We start from the raw sequence: 20,417 nt of genomic DNA on the forward strand, positions 1-20,417 counted from the left end.
GGCTGCACTAGCACCATGGACAGCTCCAAACCTTTATCAGCAGTGTTATGCTGGGTCAGGTTTTCAGGCAGAAAGTGGTGATCACGGATGCATCCAACACAGCTTGGGGCACGCTGTGCAATATACGCCCAGCTTTTGGCACTTGGACGAGTGCGAAATGGGAGTGGCACATCAACTGCCTGGAAATACTAGCTGTCTTCTTAGCTGTGAAGGCTTTCCATTCCCACATAGTGAATCATCACTTTCTGATTCGGTCGGACAATATGTCAGTGGTAGCGTACATAAATCGCCAGGGCGGAACTCGATCGCTACTGATGATGAGCCTGGCGCAACGCCTCCTCCTGTGGAGCGCCCGCCATCTCCTCTCCCTCCATCTGAACTGCGGAGCGGACATGTTGTCGCGCCAGGGATCGATGGCGGGGAAATGGAGACTTCAACCTCAGACGATTCTGAGGATTTGGGAAATGTTTGGCAAAGCGGAAGTTGACCTATTTGCTGCCGTGGAGACTACACACTGCTCACTTTGGTACTCCATGTCCTAAGCCCCATTGAGGGTGGACGCCTTGGCCCACAAGTGGCCAACGAAACGCAAATATGCGTTTCCCCTGGTACGTCTCCTTCACTCTGTCATCTGCAAAGTCTGTTGGTTGTGCCACAATGGCCCAACCAGTCATGGATTCTGGAAATGATGGAGATACTAGATGGCCCTCCATGGGAAATACTGCTGAGGAGGGATCTGCTCTCCCAAGTGCCCTGCACTGTGGAATCTACATGCATGGCCCCTGAATGAGTGCAACGAACAAGCCTGAATTGGCTCAGTCTGTAATGAACACCATTTTGCAGGCTAGAGCACCATCCATGAGACGCCTCTATGCACTAAAATGACATGTGTTTGCGGACTGGTGCTCTTCATGTGGCAAAGACACAGTGAATTGCTCCATAGCGGAAATCCTTACATTCCTTCAAGAGCAGTTGGATGCAGGTCTTACTCCGTCAATGCTTAATGTTTATGTAACGACCATCTCTGCATTTTATGCCTCAGAGGCTGGCTCCTCTATAGGCAGACATGATCTGATCATAAAGTTCCTTAGGGGAGGCACTTAACAGAAGTGCTGTCTTTAGAGAGAGCACACGCAACTCAACAGATTCCAATGGTTCGAACAGGGGGCACTACTATGCAAAGCAGAAACCATACATCAACACTTTCCAGATGTGCCGCTCGGTCTCACCTGAGATGGAAAGTTGAATCGTGTTTTGTGGTCAGACGAGTCAAAACAGGCCAAAGAGCAAAAGGACCATTCAAGCTGTTATCAGGGTCAGGTCCAAAATTGTCTGTCATGGTGTGGGGGTGTGTTGGTGCCCATAGCATGGGTAACTTGCACATCTGTGAGGGCACCATTAATGCAGAAAGACATGTACAAATTTTGGAGCAACATATGCTGCCATCCAGACGCTGTCTTTTCCAGGGACGTCCCTGCATTTTCCAGTAGGACAACGCCAAACCACATACTGCCCAGATTACAAGTGCATGGCTGTGTAAGCAGAGAGTGCGGGTACTAGATTGGCCTGCCTGCAGTCCTGACCTGTCTCCAGTTGAGAATGTGTGGTGCATTATGAAGCGCAAAATACAGCAACGAAGGCCCCGTACAACTGCGTAGCTGAAGACCTGCATAATGGATGAATGGAGGAAAATTCCAGTTGCAAAACTTAACCATCTTGTGTCTTCAGTGCCCAAACGCTTAACAAGTGTTATTAGAAGAAATGGTGATGTTACACAGTGGTAAACGCTGAACTGTCCCAACTTTTGGGGGGCGTATTGTAATCATCTATTTTGAAATAAGTGTATATTTTCAAAAAATCAATTAAATTCACAAGTAATTTAGTTTTTAATTTTAGTAGTTTTTGTATTGCTTTCTATACAGCACAGTGTGAATAGAATTTATAAATCACTACTTTTTGTTTTTATTGTCATTTGTAGATAGATAGATAGATAGATAGATAGAATATAGATTTTTCGTTTGCACTTTATTTTACAGTACGTGTACTTTCAGTATACTTACAGTGTACTTACCAAAGAAATTACTGAGCAATATTAGGTAACTTCATGTACTTAGTACTTAATATGGGTTAAGGTTATAGATAGATAGATAGATAGATAGATAGATAGATTGTAACATAAATATTTAATTAATGTTCAGTGTTGCTAACCTGCTATGACATACTGAGTTGGTGCACTCGCCCCCGTGCAATCATCTTTTAATGGTACTACAGTAACATTATAGTTCAAGCCACAGGTCACAGTGATGTCACAGCTGGTGTCTGTGGTGTTGCACGTGTAGTAATCATGGTCATTGCTGGAGTAGAAGGCTTTGGCAATATAGAGAATGCCATCCACACTAGTGTCCCAGGACACAGACACTGTGTTTAATTCACAGTCCAGGACTGCACTGATGTCCTCTGGCGCACACGGGGCTGAAGAAAGTAAAATCACAATCGTATTGAGCTGTTTTAATCTACTGTATTTTTATTTTTATTTTTTTGGTCACTACGTACAGTAATCCCTCTACTTTCATTCATTTCATAGCTTTGGTGACTTTACTTTTATTCTAAAACATGACACACAGCAATGATAAAGAATGAGAAGGTGTGTTCAAACTTGTACTACTTATACTATCTTTCACGGGTACCTGAGGTGACATTTCGCACAACACTGTTTGAACTGTTGCAGGTTTTACTATGGGCGACCACCACCACACTGTAGGTCAGGCCACAAAGTATGTTGGGTGCTTGGCAGAAGGTTGTATTCGAGTCACACACTATCACATGACCATCGCTTCTTCTCACTGTGGTGTGGTAGTGATGGACGTGACCACTCTGTTGCCAGATAACATTGAGAAAAGTTGATTGACACTCCAAGATAGCCTGCACGTTTTGAGGGACACAAGGGGCTGCAGGGACAAAGAAGTCAAAGGTCACTACATTTCAAAGCACTTAATATAGTAGGTGGTTTCAATGGTTTCAATGCAAGTCCATTGGACTTGTTCACCCATCTTATCATCTGCCAGGCAAAATGGTATTCCAGTCACTTAGAAAAGTAATAGCAAACTTCTCCTCAACAAGCGATGCGATTTGAGGTATCACTTGTGTTTGTGGAACAAATAGTGTGGGCTATTATAGAGTTTAATACTTAGGGGTTTGTTCAAACCATGAACACAAGCAATAATAATGCCATAGCGAACACCACTTGCTAATGGCAGTATTTCTGTATTTCACATACTGTACATAGGTGAATGTTTTATATTTGTCTTTTCCCAAAATTGACTGTGGATGGTTGTGCAAAAATGATTTTCGGTCTCACCTGTTTCAAGAATTTGAACTTCACTCTTGGCACCAATACAGTCGCCATCCACACCAGAAACATAAATTTCATAAGCCTGTCCACACTGTAGGCCAATAATGTCACAGGCCATCTGGGTGGAATTGCAAGTTGCCCCATGACCTCCGCTGCCCTGGGCAACAGCTATGTAGGATAAAGTGCCCTGAGAGGCTGACCAAGACACAGACACAGTGTCCGACTCACAGGATGACTGGATGGACACTTGTGTGGGCGGACAAGGTGCTGGAGGGGTGAAATAACATCAAACCGACATACTAATCAGTGGTGACATTTTATAACAACACTATACAGTAGAAACATCCTTAAAACAAGATACATCTCTTTTTTAACTTATCAAATGAATATTAAAATTACATTTATCTTTCCTACCACTTTGGCATTACCATATTTTCTAAAATAATTGGCATTGTTTTCTCTCTTTTTAGGCCTAAATCTAATAAAATGTTGTAAGGTTTATGCTTAAAACAATAAAAAGATATATATATATATATATATATATATTTGCAATGTGGGTAAGAAAAATAATCTCAATTCAAGATATATGCTTAATCTCATTAAGCATATATCTTAACCATTGGCAAGATTTTGGAAAGGCTGCATTATCTTCAACAGCAGCCTAAAACAATGCCTAAATAGCTATTTGGCTATTAGTTAACATTAGTCAATAGCCAGCACAGCCTAAGTGGTGTCACCCGAAAAGGAAAGTTGTTTCACAGGCTGAGAAAGGAATGTGTATAAAGAAAGTAAATGTTAAAAATGTATTTAATGTTGGTTTAAAATACTAAAAGGTCAAATAAGATAGCTCAGTGGTAAGACATTATTACAGGTCTAAAGGTGAATAAATGATGACATAACTTTCAAGTCAGTTGCTCAAGATGTTGTCTTGAAGTGTAATCCAGACCTGTCTTGAGTGTAATCCAGTCATCTGATTGGCTGGGGCAGGTGAGTCCCTGTCCTCTTACACTGACTTCGTAACGGCTGCCACATTGAAGGCCAGTGACATTGCAGGTGGAGCCAGATGTGCTGCAGCTGACCAGGTGGTCTATGTCAAAGTCAACTGCAGAGGCGTTATAAATCAGAGTGCCGTTACCGGGGGTCCATGAGATGAGAGCAGAGTTAGAGCTGCAGTCCAGAGTTTCCTTCAGATCAGAGTAAGGACATGGACCTGATAGTGGGAGATAGAGACAAGTGTAGAGAAAAAGACAAGTATTAAGGGTGAGATAGTGTCAAAGACAGAAAGAGATGGAGGAAGAGAGAGTTCAGATATAAGGTCTGATGATTTGTTACCAAATTGAACTGTATATTAAATGCACATTGTGGCATCAAATGGAATTGCAATAATTATGATTTTCTCAAAACAGATTTCCCAAACACTACATGGCATGCTATGGCTATTGCATGCATACAGAAAATGTACATATTGTGCACAATATATGTATTGTATACTGCGGAAAAGGAGTACAATGGTAGTGTTATTCTGAATATAAACCATAACTGCATAATTTTGTCACTCTGTACCTCTGTAGGTGTAATTAATACCTGTAGTGACAGTGATGGGCACACTGGCCGAAGTCACACAGCTGTCATCCTTGGCTGTGACTGTTATAGTGTAGTTTTGTCCGCACTCCAGATCAGAGAAAGAACAGGTACTATCTGTGTTGGTACATGTGGAGTTTTGCCCCCAGGTGCTAACTGCAAGAACAGTGTAACTGCTGACACCGGGAGCTGAATCCCAGGTGACTGTGGTCATGGAAGTGTCACAGTTTGTGGTCGCTACAACGTAAGTGGGTACACAGGGAGCTGAGGAAGACAGTAGGGTATGTGTTAGAGAACCCATATATATATATCTACAAAAATGGGCAGACACAAACATTTGTTTGAATTAAACCATGTGATGTAAGATATGAAGCTACTGTGTGAGAAGGAAAAACATGTTTACAGTAATGAAGTCTAAGGGCAAATGTACCAGATGATTTAAAAGCAGAAATGTACAGCTTGTATTTTTGTTAAAGCACTTTATGAATTCTTTAATAAAAATGTTTGGTATTTGGCAGTACATTTGTCTAAACCATTGTTTTGAAGTGGGGCTACATTTGTAGGTGGATGCACTTTTGGTTATACCATTATAATTGTTGTGGGTGGTGTTTGCTCCATGTAAACAGTTACATTCTTTCCTAATATCTTTGAACAGGTATCATTAGAAAGGAAAAGGGTTTACTGGATTTACATAGTCATGACATGAGGTGAAAGATTGGATAGAATATATAAAAAACACACTTTTTTTTTGTGTGTTTTCCAAAGTTGGGAGTGCCTATAACTGCAGAAGTATCTTAATATCCTGTTAGATTCTGGTTTAGAACAAACTTTCCTTTTTGTATCTTAATTTTTAAGGTCCTAGAGTTCCTAGAGTTAATTGCCTGAGACATGGGGCTCTCAATGTGGCTCCATTCTTAATTTGTTAAATTATACCCATTTTTAATAGTCGAAAGCCAAATTTGAGTCACACGCTATGATGCTAGGTTTTCTTGGCCAACCAAACAAATGTCTGAAGTACAAATACTTTTGAAACTATAAATGTACTTTTATATATTCAAATAAAAACAATGCATTGAAAATGTCCATTTCAGAGAGTCCAAAAATGCATGTGGCTCATTAGTTAACACCTACAGTATATCTAGATTTCAGAAATGCACTATTAGGGGTCCAAGCGCCAAACATGCTGAAACACTGCATGTATTTGTACTGATTTTCATATATATTATTTTCCATTTGATGCTAGGTGGCGCTATTTTTAGCACATTTACGTTTTCACTAATAACTCTAGGACCAAATGGGCTAATGAAATGGTCATATGGATTTCCATTTTCGCAAGTGCAAAACGTGCATTTCAAGATCATTTTCTGTGATAATCAACAACAATGCTGTAATATTTCTAGAGGATTTCTTAATTTTCTAGAATGTCTTGGCAGGAATGTTTTTAGCTATATAAGTATCTTACCAATATTTGAAAAAGTATCCCTCACCTGTTTGCATATTCATCTCACCTGTGTTGAGGCTGAAGCTTGTGCTGGGATCACTGGTGCAGTTTTCAGTGAATCCAACAACACTGAGTGTGTACGACTCTCCGCAGTGCAGCTGACTGAATGTGCAAGATGCATTGGTGCTGTTGCACACTATCGCCCCACCAGTGAAATTCAGCGCGGTCACCACGTCAAACTGCTCAGCTCCATTGTTGTCCCATGTGACTGTAGCAATGTTAGTGCTGCACTGCAGTTGAACGGCTGGGCTCTCTGGTTTACAAGGGGCTGATGGGATTCAAATGATGCAAAGTTACAGTAATACAGCTTTTACAGTATGGGGTTTATGACATGACCGCATCGATTAAGTTATTCGAAAATACAATAAAAATCTTTTATGATGAACATGTCTTCAATTTCTGAATTAATTTTCATTTTGATCATTTTAATGGGGCTTAAAGTATAAAGTGTCTAGGGGATGTGAAAAAGAAAAAAGGTCTTCCCAGGAGATCAGCAGTTACAGAAATACTCAAACCAGCCCGTCTGGAACCAACAATCATGCCACGCTCCAAATTTTTCCCCATTCTGATGGTTGATGTGAACATTAACTGAAGCTCCTGACCCGTATCTGCCTGATTTTATGCACTGCACTGGTGCCACACGATTGGCTGATTAGATAATCGCATGGATGATTATTGGTGCCAGACGGGCTGGTTTGAGTATTTCTGTAACTGCTGATCTCCTGGGATTTTCATACACAACTGTCTCAAGAGTTTACTCAGAATGGTGCCAAAAACAAAAATCATCCAGTGAGCGGCAGTTCTGTGGATGGAAATGCCTTGTTGATGAGAGAGGTCAACAGAGAATGGCCAGACTGGTTCGAACTGACAAAGTCTACGGTAACTCAGATAACCGCTCTGTACAATTGTGGTGAGAAGAGTATCATCTCTAATGCTATTCTGAGATGCGGGTTGGCACCGTTTTGGTGGCACGAGGGGGACCTAAACAATATTAGGCAGGTGGTTTTAATGTTGTGGCTGATCGGTGTATATATATATATATATTGTTTTTAAATATGTACTTGTAGAGCTGAGGAGGGCGGGGCCGGGCTGGAATGAAACACACCCGGTCCCCAATCAGCCTGATGGGGCGCGCGAGGGATAAAGGCGGCCGGGGACGACAGTTCGAGAAAGAGAGAATTGCAGACAGCTGTACTGTGTGTTTTTGGTTGTGTGTGTTTTTGTTTAAGTTGTTCATTAAATTATTATTTATATTATTAAGCTGGTTCTCGCCTCCTCCTTTCCACTGAACCCCCTTACAGTACTGTATACATAAAAAAAGATTACAATAAGAACTTGACACAAAAATAGTTTTTGTTTAAAAAATTCTCCTTTTTATCATCTCAGACATTCTTATTTGTAAATTAACCTAATAAAGATTATTGGGTTGGGGTTGGTACCGGATTGTCGGAAGCACTCATGTCAACCTACCTGTCTGGATTTGGTAGTCTGAACCCTCAATGACACAGTGAATGGTGGATGTTGTCACAACAATACTATAGGTGCGGCCACATCTTAAATTCTGGATGGTACAGAAAGTAGAGCTAGTGTTGCAGGAAAAGCGAGTGCCATCTGAACCGATGGCCAGAGCCGTATATGAGTCGGGGTTGTTTTGACTGGGGTCCCAATGTACAGCTAGCGAGTTAGCATTACATTCTAACTGCGCATTCACATTACCAGGCAGGCACAGTGCTGTGAAGTGAAGAGAAAAAGAAACAGTTAAACAGTATCAGAGCATGGCAGAGGACTCTTGTCTCCTCTCTAAACAATCTCATGAAAGCAGCAAAAACTTGTTAAATAATTTATCAATTACAAATTGATTAGCTGACTGAAGTGAAGTTTTTACCCGAGTCAAACTGGATGCTGTTGTTTGCAGTACTGTTACATTGGCCGACCGAGGAAACCACAGTTGCCGTGTACTGATGTCCACATTCCAGCTTCACAGAACAGGAAGTGCTATTGGACGTACAGGAAACAGTTTGTCCATTGTTGGCCACCACATTGGCAGTATAGATGTGTGCCCCAGCTCCATCATGCCAGCTGATATTGCCCCTATTTGTGCCACAGCTAGCAGCTGCTGCTAGACTACTGGGTGGACAGGGAGCTGTGGAGCAATGGATGAGACTCAAATCAATACACTTATTCAATTCTGAAGCATTTTGTTTGCTGCCAACTTTTCTATAGAACATATAGAACAAAAACCTCTCACAATGTTGTAGAACAACAGTCACAAAGACATCCGCAGATGCAAATGTGCATTCGTGAATATTTTAAAAGGACAGCACAAATACAAACGACTTGGCATTTATGTTTGCAATAAATTACACACACACACACACACACACACACACACACACACACACACAAATAAACACAAATGACCTGTGTATACAGTATTTGTGAACTGTATTGTAAGCTTGTCAAACTGTATTGGGGAGGGCGGGTTTAGTTATCATATGGGGAGCTTGTCACATGGGCTATATCTCAGTAACTACAATGTTTTGAGTAGGGCTGTTGATTTGCCATGTTAATTTAGTGTGATTAATTATATAAAAAAATAACACATTAAAATGAACACATTTAATCATGCCTCCTGACCCCTATGTACAGTAAATTCCATAATAAAAGTAAGGCCTAAATATTTTCCTACCATCATAGCAATTCAAGCTTGAATTATATGTAACTTACACTATATTGCCAAAAGTATTCGCTCATCTGCCTTTAGACGCATATGAACTTAAGTGACATCCCATTCTTAATCCATAGGGTTTAATATGATGTCGGCCCACCCTTTGCAGCTATAACAGCTTCAACGCTTCTGGGAAGGCTTTCCACAAGGTTTAGGAGTGTGTTTATGGGAATTTTTGACCATTCTTCCAGAAGCGCATTTGTGAGGTCAGACACTGATGTTGGACGAGAAGGCCTGGCTCGCAGTCTTCACTCTAATTCATCCCAAAGGTGCTCTATCGGGTTGAGGTCAGGACTCTGTGCAGGCCGGTCAAGTTCTTCCACACCAAACTCGCTCATCCATGTCTTTATGGACCTTGCTTTGTGCACTGGTGCGCAGTCATGTTGGAACAGGAAGGGGCCATCCCCAAACTGTTCCCACAAAGTTGGGAGCATGGAATTGTCCAGAATCCCTTGGTATGCTGAAGCATTCAGAGTTCCTTTCACTGGAACTAAGGGGCCAAGCCCAGCTCCTGAAAAACAACCCCACACCATAATCCCCCTCCACCAAACTTCACAGTTGGCACAATGCAGTAAGACAAGTACCGTTCTCCTGGCAACCGCCAAACTCAGACTCGTCCATCAGATTGCCAGATGGAGAAGCGTGATTCGTCACTCCAGAGAACGCGTCTCCACTGCTCTAGAGTCCAGTGGCGGCGTGCTTTACACCACTGCATCCGATGCTTTGCATTGCACTTGGTAATGTATGGCTTGGATGCAGCTGCTCGGCCATGGAAACCCATTCCATGAAGCTCTCTACGCACTGTTCTTGAGCTAATCTGAAGGCCACATGAACTTTGGAGGTCTGTAGCGATTGACTCTGCAGAAAGTTGGCGACCTCTGCGCACTATGCGCCTCAGCATCCGCTGACCCCACTCTGTCATTTTACGTGGCCTACCACTTCGTGGCTGAGTTGCTGTCATTCCCAATCGCTTCCACTTTGTTATAATACCACTGACAGTTGACTGTGGAATATTTAGTAGCGAGGAAATTTCATGACTGGACTTGTTGCACAGGTGGCATCCTATCACAGTACCACGCTGGAATTCACTGAGCTCCTGAGAGCGGCCCATTCTTTCACAAATGTTTGCAGAAGCAGTCTGCATGCCTAGGTGCTTCATTTTATACACCTGTGGCCATGGAAGTGATTGGAACACCTGAATTCAATTATTTGGATGGGTGAGCGAATACTTTTGGCAATATAGTGTATATGTATTATATGCATCAGCAGAGGGCCGTCAGCGTGCCTCAACAACCCTCACAAGCAGCGCAGCCACAGAATGAGAGACGGTTGACAGTGACTACTTTTAAGTTGAAAAAGCATTCTAAAAACTTGCCGTTTATGATGCTGAAAACCAGTAAGAGGCTCCAAAAGCATCGAATTGTTGTCGACTGTAGGCTTATGTTTAATGATTTGAGAATAAAAAAATATATATATATATATATATATTGACCTCTAAAGCCAATTTTTGTATTGTCTAATCAGTGATTTACTTGTCTGCCACAACAATGCAATATATTTCAATCTGAATATCTGAATGACTTAATTTATTATATTTATAACTATTTGAATTATTATGTATTATTTTTAATTGGGGGACTTTCTCAGCAAATATTGATATATGCGATTAATTTACAATTTTTCAACTAAATTTTCAGCGATCGACAGCCATACTTTTCAGTCAAAATTCTAATTACACAAATACTTCTTTGCATTTGTAGTTTGCATGTTGATTTCAAATTTATCATAAATAAGGGTAAGGAATTCTCCAAAGTAAAATTCCAATTTCATCATGTTTTTGAAATATTATGTTTTTATTTTGGAGATAACTGTCACATTTTTTATTACATTTAAGTTCTGTTGGCCAAAACAATAGTTTGATCGTTTTTTAATGTTACCCTTTTACATTTCACTGTTTCATGAATTATTTTGTGCTTAATTGTTTTACTGTTTGAATTTAGCTGAAAAGCCTATAATAGGCTATTGAATGGCAGGCTCCAAATGTACCCTGTATAGTGTGACAATGTGTCGCATTATATTAAATTTTGTTTAATTAATTTGAGATAAATGCACAATCATTTAAATAAGTTTAAACATGTGTTACATAAAATAAAGTAGGCCATTTAGACATACTGTGTGTGGCTGTTTTGAAAATAACTGAAGATGTATGATGTTGTACCTGTGTAGATCTGTGTTGCTTTGCCGTATGGACTGGTGCAGGTGCTGTCCTGAGCAGCCACTTGTATGATGAAACTATTTCCGCACTGAAGTCCTGTTAGAGCATGTGACGTTTCCACTGTGCTGGATGTGGAGTTCAGCCCACCCACCTGACGGATGGACAGGAAGTAAGTGACTCCAGACACCAGACTGGGGTCCCATGTGATGCTGATGTCATTAGTAGCACAGTTGGTGTGACCAGCCAGATTAAAGGGAGGGCAGATAGCTAGATTGATAAGGAATTCGGTGAGAATCAAACATTTGTGGGCTTGTCACACTGGAAAATTGGTAATTTTTAATCCTGGACTAAAATAATCCTGGATTTATTTTAAGTGTTGGGTAGTAACAGATTACATTTAATTTAGATTATGTAATCAAGTAACAACATTCAAGTACTTATTTTAAAATGAGTTTAATCAGAGTACAGTTACTTCATAAATTACATTTTTGATTACATAACCACCCAGCCAACAGCAATAACTAGTGCATAATTTACTGCTCATTCTCCTAAAAAAGAGCGGTCTGAGCCAGAAGCTAATATATGTGTGATATCTGCCTGGCCAGGTAGAACTATTTACATTGGAGACTAGGTGGTCTCGTTCCTCATTTGACCACAAAATAATTTAGCAATGCAATTTTTGCCTTTCAAAAATTTTATCTATTGAAGATTCTTAATGTACTGTTGCATTTGCAACAGTTTGTCATATGTGAAGGCCACAAAGTTTTATACGTGGGTAAAAAAACAACAACTTTAACCCAGGGTTAAGTGAAGTGTAAACATTTTGTATTAAAACAAAACAAAACAGAAAGGATAGGACAAATCCTCACCTGATCTTAGAATGACAGGTGTGCTGGGTTCACTCTGGCAACCACGTTCCACCGTAACCACTGTCAGAGTGTAGTTCTCTCCACATTGCAGGTCAGTGAAGTTGCAGCTGGTGCCATTGGTGGTGCAAGTGTGGGTGTGGCCCTCGTTACCCACTGCTGTGGCAATGTACAGCTCAGCATGGCTGGCGGCAGTCCAATAGACAAAGCCCACATTACCGTCACATTGCAGAGACACTTGAACATTAGTGGGAGGACAGGGGCCTAAAGCATGTTGTTGGAGAAGAAAATTATTTGTTTAGTATCTAAATGAAAAAGATAAGACTATTTATTAAAGGAATTTATCCAGGTTCAAGCTAAGCTTTACGGATAGCATCTGTGACATGCTGTCAGTTTTCACAGAAAAAAATTCGGACTCGTCCCTCAGTTTGTGAAAACAAACATAAATTAAAACAGTAATGCATTACTGTTGCACCAGAATACACATTAAAATACAGACTGTTTTGATGTATAGGCACAAGACCAGGGTTTTGTTCTATGACTTCAATTTTATAAGAAGGCTCAGCCCCCAATGACACACTGGGGACTGTTCCAAAACCTTGTGAGCTCTCTCCGAAGGCAGCACTTTAAGACATCATCGGTGCACTCCCGACGCAAAGGCTTTTCCAAAAGGTAGGTATCTTAATTATGCTGCCTACTAAGTTATCTCATTTTGGCCGAATTCTAAGGTAGCATCGGATGTATCCTTCCCCAATTAGGCGATCCCAGAATGCACCATGATGAGCTCAGTGGAAAAATTAATCCAAGATGGCAGTCGAAGCAAGTGAACTTTTGATTACAAATACACTTATAATCCATTCAATGAAGTCAAGTCAACTTTATTTATAAAGCACATTTAAAAATAACAAAAGTCAGTGCTGATTTAGGGCCATTTAGCACAATTGCGAGTGTGATACTGCATATATACACATACGGTCATAAAAACACATTTGTGCATGGAACTACTTTCTTACACCACGGATCAGAAACTGCCATTGCTGGTTCAAACCAAATGATGTGTCCAAGCCTTTGTTAGTAATTCAAAAATGTCACTTTAGAAATAGTATCACGGCTTGGGCTGTTTCTAACAAGTTATTGGAGAAACAAGAATGTGTGTGTGTGTGTGTGTGAGAGAGAGAGAGAGAGAGAGAGAGAGAGAGAGAGATTTGGAGCATGTGCCTGTTGATGATGCTGTAGTCTGTTAGTCAGCTTTCTGAAGATAATGTCATTTTGGTGAAATTCATCCTATTTTCTCAGTGGGAAAATAGCTTTCCAAGTGGGGGTATTCCTCCCTAGTTTGCGGTAGCTGGTACACAAGAGTCATTCATTATAGAAACCACAATCTCCTCCGCCATTTTGAACAGTATTTTCTCTCCAATGTGGAAAGTTCGGTAAGAGGTATGCACCTTGAGTTCTGTAATTAATCAGTCTGTAGTGTCTCTCAGCTGTGATGAGCCTTAATGCTGAAGTTGTTAGTAGTGTAGCTTTAGTAGTGTAGCAGTAATATGAGTGATCATGGAGTGCTGTTGAATGTAAACACTGACTGATGCTGACTCACTTCACGTCACCAACTGGCTCATATTACACACAGAAATGGTCTTTTGCCGCCACCTGCTGGCTAAAATATGTAATGTCAAAAAATTGAATGTATAGATACACATATACAGTAGCTCTTAACACATCTGCACTGCTCTTACACTTTAGTTTAGAATGGCAGTATCAATACAGTCTACAACATTATTTCCACATATATAACATTCGCGCGCATGATACATAGTTTCCCGCGATTGTTGCTGTGTAAATACAGAGTAAAGGCAGAGTAAAGACAGACGGCTCACAATAAGCATTTGGTCACGAGGAGTCACGTTATTAATGACAATAATAGGCTACTATGAATAGGTCAAAAATATTATTTCTCACTTTTTTAAAAACATCTCATATGAAGTGATGCACAAAAAAATATATAAAACAACAATTAAAAAACAAAACAAAAGATGAGTTAAAGAATGAAAAGCACCCAAAATAAAAGTGTTGGTAATAAAATAAATTAATAAATTGGCCTATGGAAATACAGTACTGTGCAAAAGTCTTAAGATGTTTCACAAAAGCATTTGTCTTAAAATGGTTATTTATATCTTCAGCTGTAGTGTGTCAATAGATAATATACATTTTAGACTCCCAAACATTCCTTCTGCAAATAAAATAGAATAGAAGAACAAGGAGCCCTGCAACAGATGTCATGGCCCCCACAGAGACCCCCACTGAACATCGTGTCAGTCTGAGATTACATAAAGAGACAGAAGCAATTGAGACAGCCTAAATAGATAGAAGAACTGTGATGAATTCTCCAAGAAGCTTGGAACATCCTATCTGCCAACAACAACGAAAAACTGTGTCCAGGTATACATAGGAGAATTGGTGCTGTTTTAAAGTCAAAGTTGGTCAAATATTGATTTAGCTTTTTATGTTTACTGGATTTTGTATGACGTTAACTGAAAAATTAAAACTAATTATGGCACTATTAAATCCTCACTATGCAACATTTTTCACAAGTGCCTAAAACTTTTGCACAGTACTGTATGCAAGCAAGCCTAGTTAAAAATAATATTAATATACTACATTGTTGTCACATGACCTATCTACTTTATGGCATCCAGTTTTCATTAAAAAACATAAATACGGTTTATGTGTCAAAATGTATTATTCTTTGTCAGTCCAATCAAATAATGGGTTAATATTTTAGAAAAAGATTAAAATGGTGTTTAAATATTTAAATATTGTAGTTGACCACAAACTGCCTTATTTTTGTCTTCTGCCTTTCATAAAAAAATAAAATAAAAAAAAACATTAGTGTGCAACTCCACATCTAATTTAAAGAAACAAGCTATTCAGATTCACTTTGTTCAAAGTGGAGGTTTCGCAGTTCAGATAAGATAATATTGACATATCCCACTAAATTCCTCCAATTGTGCCTAGCCTTTATAAATATGTATTCTAACAGTATTCTGAATATGTTACTTTTTATTTGATGTATTCGGAATACTTTACTGAATACATTTAAGAGCGAGTATTCAGTATTTAGCCCAGAATACTTTCTTAAAGTAATCCGCACAACCCTGGAGGTATCAATATTTTCAAGATCGATATGCCAATCACTTATTACAATATTTTATTTTAAATTATGGTTTGCAAACACAGAGCAACTATATAATAATTTTGCATGCAAGAGTCAGAATGAATTTGTCTCCTGAAAATGAACTTATTACTGTATTTTCTAGCTAAATCAAATCTGGGGACAAGATGGAATTTTTGTTTGTGATAATCAACAGCATGTCACAGATGCTGCCCAGAGAGCTTAAGTTTAAATTACTGTCAGTTCCTTTAAACAGCTGCAACAAGGTGCATCCATTATAATTCAAACCTGCAATGAATGTGTAGGCAGTGCTTGGAAACCCAGCACACATGTTAGAGAGGGGTGTGATGATAATGTCATAGGTCTGAGAACAGTGCAGGCTGGGTAGTTGGCAGCTAGCGCCAGTGACGTGACTGCTAATGACATCACCATCATGGCCCAGTGCAGTGACATTATAGCCCACAGCTCCAGCACTGCCCACCCATGACACGGTGGCAGTGTTGTTCGAACACTGTAGACTTGCAGTCACATTCTGTGGTGCACAAGGGGCTGAGACAAGATGGAACAAGAGGAGAGGAAATAATATCATTATTGCTTTTTCTACATTTCTGGAAAAAACTTTGAACTTTGTACTATGAACCCATTGTTCTATTAAAACATACTATGCTAAGCTTCAAAGCTGTAAACTTAGAGACCACGTTAATGCTTGTTCACCTGTCTGTAGCTGCGTGTGAACTGCGTGGCTGCTGTTGCAGTGTCCGGACACTGATTCCACACTGACGTTATAAAGTCTTCCACACCTCAGCGAGCTGATGGAGCAGTGCGTTTGAGTTGTGCTGCAGGAGTCTGCGTGATCGCTCGTGTCCATGCGCACATAGAAGCTCTCTCGGCCCAGACTCTCTTCCCAACTCAACAAAGCAGAACTGATGCCACACGTGTATTTGGCGCTAACAGTGGCAGGGGTGCAAGGAGCTGGTAAATAGTAAAGCAACAGCAATTAAATAATAATAAAGCAAATTAAATGTCAAAATATTTATGTTAAAGGGATAGTTCACCCAAAAAAGAAAATTGTCTCATTATTTACTCACCCTCATGATATCCCAGGTGTATATGACATTCTTTCTTCACCAGAACACATTTGAAGAAAATTTGAAAAATATCTTGGCTCAGTAGGTCCTTAAAATGCAAGTGAATGGAGATTTCTCTTTTGAAGCTCCAGAAATCACAAACAGTCGGCATAAACGTCATCCATACGACTCAATATTTAAGTAATTTTTAACTCTAAATCGTCGCTTCCGATAAGCTTCAGGAGAGGGTGACGTTCAAGTGGTCTCTCGTGTGATGTTTTCGTGTTGCCATGATAAGGACGTAATCTTACGTTCTCCTCTCAGTAGAGACATCCAAGATAAGCACACAAACGCACGATAGTAAGTAAAGAAACAGATAAAGACAGATCTAAGCCAAAGCCAATCAAGCTACTGTACAGCGTTCCTCCTTCTCACTTGTAAACAGCGCTGCTCTTTCAGCTGTGACGCACATGCGTCAGTTCTCATGTGAACATGCCAATGCGATTACATCACACTCGAGTACCGCTCCTGACTGGAAGCATGATTTACAGTTTAAAAAATTACTTAAATATTTATCTTTTTCACACCAAAAGAGATCGTGTCACTTTAGAAGACATTAATTTAACAGCTGGAGTCGTATCGATGACATTTATGCTGACTGTCTGTGATTTTTGGACCTTCAAAAATCAGATCACCATCCACTTGCATTTTAAGGACCTACAGAGATGAGATATTTTTCTAGTTTTCTTCAAATGTGTTCTGGTGAAGAGAAAAAGTCATACACACCTATATATCATGAGGGTGAATAAATAATGAGAGAATTTCCATTATTGGGTGGACTATCCCTTTAACAGATATAAAATCAGTGTATGATTACAGTTAGGTATACATAGACTATTTAGTGGCTAATTTTCCCACTGAATGTCCACCATGTTATCGTCCACCCTGACCCTGCCCACCTAGCAGGATGGACATCTGCATTGTTTAAGTCATTTAGCTAGATCAGATTTACTTATACAATCTTTAACATATCCCTTTAAAGATGAACCTTAAAGATACTTATAAAAGTATATTTCATTTCAAGTTTCAATGCTAAAGAGGCAACGAACTGTTGTAATGATGCAAGAATTGCATGCTGGTTAAGCTGTTCCTTTCAGCAGGGAATGTGGTGTGCCTACCTGTGAAAATACTGAATGGAGCACTAGGTGTGCTCTCACACTGAGAACCCTGGGCTGTCCCGTACACACTGTACATCTGACCACACAGTAGAGCATCCAGGGAACAGTTTCCAGTGGAAGAGCTGCAGGTGGCAGTGTGTCCCAGGGTAGAGGTGGCATTCACACGGACTCTGGGAGAATCCTGGTCCTTCGCCCAAGACACCAGGGCAAAATTACTGCTGCAGTTTAGTGATGGAGACCTCAGTAACGGAGCACATGGTGCTGAGACATTAGACAGAGAGAGAAATAGGCATTAAGGTCATATTACACTAAACTAATCCAATTTAGAGTGAACTAAATGAAACATACAAATTCAAAATGTTTATACTTTCTTAAAAAAATAAAATAAATGCTTGCTTGTGCAAAACTTGCCACTACAATGCTAGGGTGTTGTGGGTGGTTGCCAGGGTGTTGCTATACTGTTGCTAAAATGTTCTTAGTGGTTTATAGCATGTTGCTATATAATTACTAAAGTGTTCTTAGACATTGCTTTGTTTTAGCAGTAAATGGTGTTTATCACAAGAGAAATGTAAGAAAATTGGTTTATGCATTTTAACTAAACCTGTGCTGTACTGTACTTGCGCATTACAACTGGCACAGTTTTTCTCATAGTCATTTGGCCCTCTCTTCCAGAACCATCACCAACACGCAATGCAATCTAATGTCAAGGTGTGTTTACTGGTGTTTAATTGTGACGTAAATGTACTGACATGGGTGGGAAAAAAATATCATGTAGTCTAATGTTATGTTTTAGACAAAATACTGATTTAATTATCTTGGTTTTGACGGAAAATACGACAGAACACGTGCATCTTCTTTAATATTTTCCCTGCTATTGCGTAAAGCGCAGCGTCTGTACAACATATCAACAACAGCCTGACACACCAATACTGGCTCAACAAATGGTGTGAGTATAGGACGGGACTATCTATTTGTCTGACCAATGCCATATGGGGGACGTATTCCTGAAATCTGTTATTTTTGCAATTCTATTTGATCCTGCTCGTGGCATGGAATGACTCACTTCAGCATTAACTAAGCTAAATTATGCAAAACCCATGGTCTTCCCATACCTGTTGCCAGTGTAGTGCTGGCACGTGCTGAACTGTTGCAGGTTCCATCGCCAGCAAGAACTGTGATGTTAAAAATCTCCCCACACTGGAGCTGTGGGAGGTCACAGGAAGTGGCCGTGGTGCGACAGGAAGAGGAAGGAATGCTCTGATGCTGTGTGTGCGCTAGGACGGTGTACAGACTGGCACTAGTGCTAGCTTGCCACGAGACTCTAGCCACTTGTGAGTCACACAGCAGAACTGCAGACACGCTCTCAGGGTCACAGGGAGCTGGGAAATGTCAAAGGTTAGTCCAAAACTCTGTTCTAAAACATATTCAGCAGCCTAGCTAGAGAGCAATAGATATTTTTCTGAAAGTCATGAAAAGTAATAACATTTTATGTACACACAATTAAATATTTTCACACTTTTTGCATAATTTGGTAAAATCACAGCTTGATTGGAAATGACTTGCTCACAAGTGATATTTACCTTAAATTTTCTTTTGAAACATTTGTCTCATATTTCATCTCAAGCATGCTCTTCGCTGACACTTTTGTCAACTAAAAGTACACTAACTTTTTAAAACTTTTTTAGGGGCTATATTTACTATATTTGGTGTGGTGAAAATTACGCTACAAATGTAGGGCAGTAGTAATTTTAATTTTTTTTTTATTTTGACCATAAATATTGAAATAGTTTGTTTATTTAACTCTTTGTTTCAATTATCTTAACAATTAGCATTTTTATCATTAATTTTCTTAGTTTAATATTGAAAGTCTGGGTCTGGGACAAGATTAAAACTGTCAAATATAAAAATAAAAGGCATTTGAAAAGTACAAAGGGAAATTAAGGCCTGGTAAAAAGTTTAAGTTTTAATATGCTCTTCATAGAACAAATAAACTTTTATTTGAATAAAAATCAACCCCTGAGACAAGAAATTACAACAAAATGGAGCAAAACACTGTTTTTCAAACTGCAGCTAACACGACACACAAATCAACTTGGTGCAACGGCCAAAGATGTCTGTTTGATGCATATGTGTGTACTAGAAAATTATGCAAGAATGCATCCTGTATGAATGGCCCCCTAGACGGTACAGTAGCTACCTATGTAGACAGTGACAGTGAGGTAGCTCACTAGATTTTGTATAAGAGCTTATGTCAAGGTAAAAAACATCAAGATACAGTTAGTAGATACAGAATTTGAAACCATTACCCAAAATGATAATTCACTCATCATTTATTCACATATATGCAGTAACAAACCTGTATGATTTTCTTTCTTCCGTGGAACACAAACGAAGATATTTAAGATGTTTTGGAGATATGAGCATATCCATAAAATAGGCCTCATGAAACTCGAGCAGAGCAAATTTGTGTGTAAATTGTTCATAAAGCTGTTCTGACGTAAATTCTAGTATTCATGACAGTTTCATACTTCAAAATGTTAGTTGGTACGAACAAAATTTACACCTGCTCCTGACCATGTGTAAATCGTGTGCAAGACATCTGAACGTTTTGTGTTCTTTCAGGCAAACTGCCATGACTTCATTTCGACAAAAGTACAATTAAAAATATCAACTAATAATTCAATAACAATTCAATCGAATTAATTGCATGGCATGCTGATTAATTAATTAATTGATTGCAATTAATCGCATACATCA

At 39.6% G+C, this 20,417-nt stretch overlaps 1 protein-coding gene across 1 annotated transcript in view; it reads right to left on the reverse strand.

Moving 5' to 3' along the window:
- Positions 1 to 20,417, reverse strand: part of LOC127418869 (uncharacterized) — a 72,013-nt gene that overhangs the window by 42,235 nt on the left and 9,361 nt on the right. Inside the window, exons 8-21 of the mRNA XM_051659718.1 lie at positions 18,773 to 19,039; positions 17,661 to 17,921; positions 16,130 to 16,387; positions 15,704 to 15,964; positions 12,247 to 12,507; positions 11,381 to 11,644; positions 8,320 to 8,577; positions 7,905 to 8,165; positions 6,442 to 6,702; positions 4,937 to 5,197; positions 4,299 to 4,562; positions 3,359 to 3,619; positions 2,688 to 2,948; positions 2,209 to 2,472 (exon numbers count right to left, since the gene is read on the reverse strand). Of these exons, the coding sequence (XP_051515678.1) occupies positions 2,209 to 2,472; positions 2,688 to 2,948; positions 3,359 to 3,619; positions 4,299 to 4,562; positions 4,937 to 5,197; positions 6,442 to 6,702; positions 7,905 to 8,165; positions 8,320 to 8,577; positions 11,381 to 11,644; positions 12,247 to 12,507; positions 15,704 to 15,964; positions 16,130 to 16,387; positions 17,661 to 17,921; positions 18,773 to 19,039 (3,663 nt within the window). The remainder of the gene's footprint in view (positions 1 to 2,208; positions 2,473 to 2,687; positions 2,949 to 3,358; positions 3,620 to 4,298; positions 4,563 to 4,936; positions 5,198 to 6,441; positions 6,703 to 7,904; positions 8,166 to 8,319; positions 8,578 to 11,380; positions 11,645 to 12,246; positions 12,508 to 15,703; positions 15,965 to 16,129; positions 16,388 to 17,660; positions 17,922 to 18,772; positions 19,040 to 20,417) is intronic.

Source organism: Myxocyprinus asiaticus, chromosome 28, assembly GCF_019703515.2.
Source record: "Myxocyprinus asiaticus isolate MX2 ecotype Aquarium Trade chromosome 28, UBuf_Myxa_2, whole genome shotgun sequence".
NCBI lineage: Eukaryota > Metazoa > Chordata > Actinopteri > Cypriniformes > Catostomidae > Myxocyprinus > Myxocyprinus asiaticus.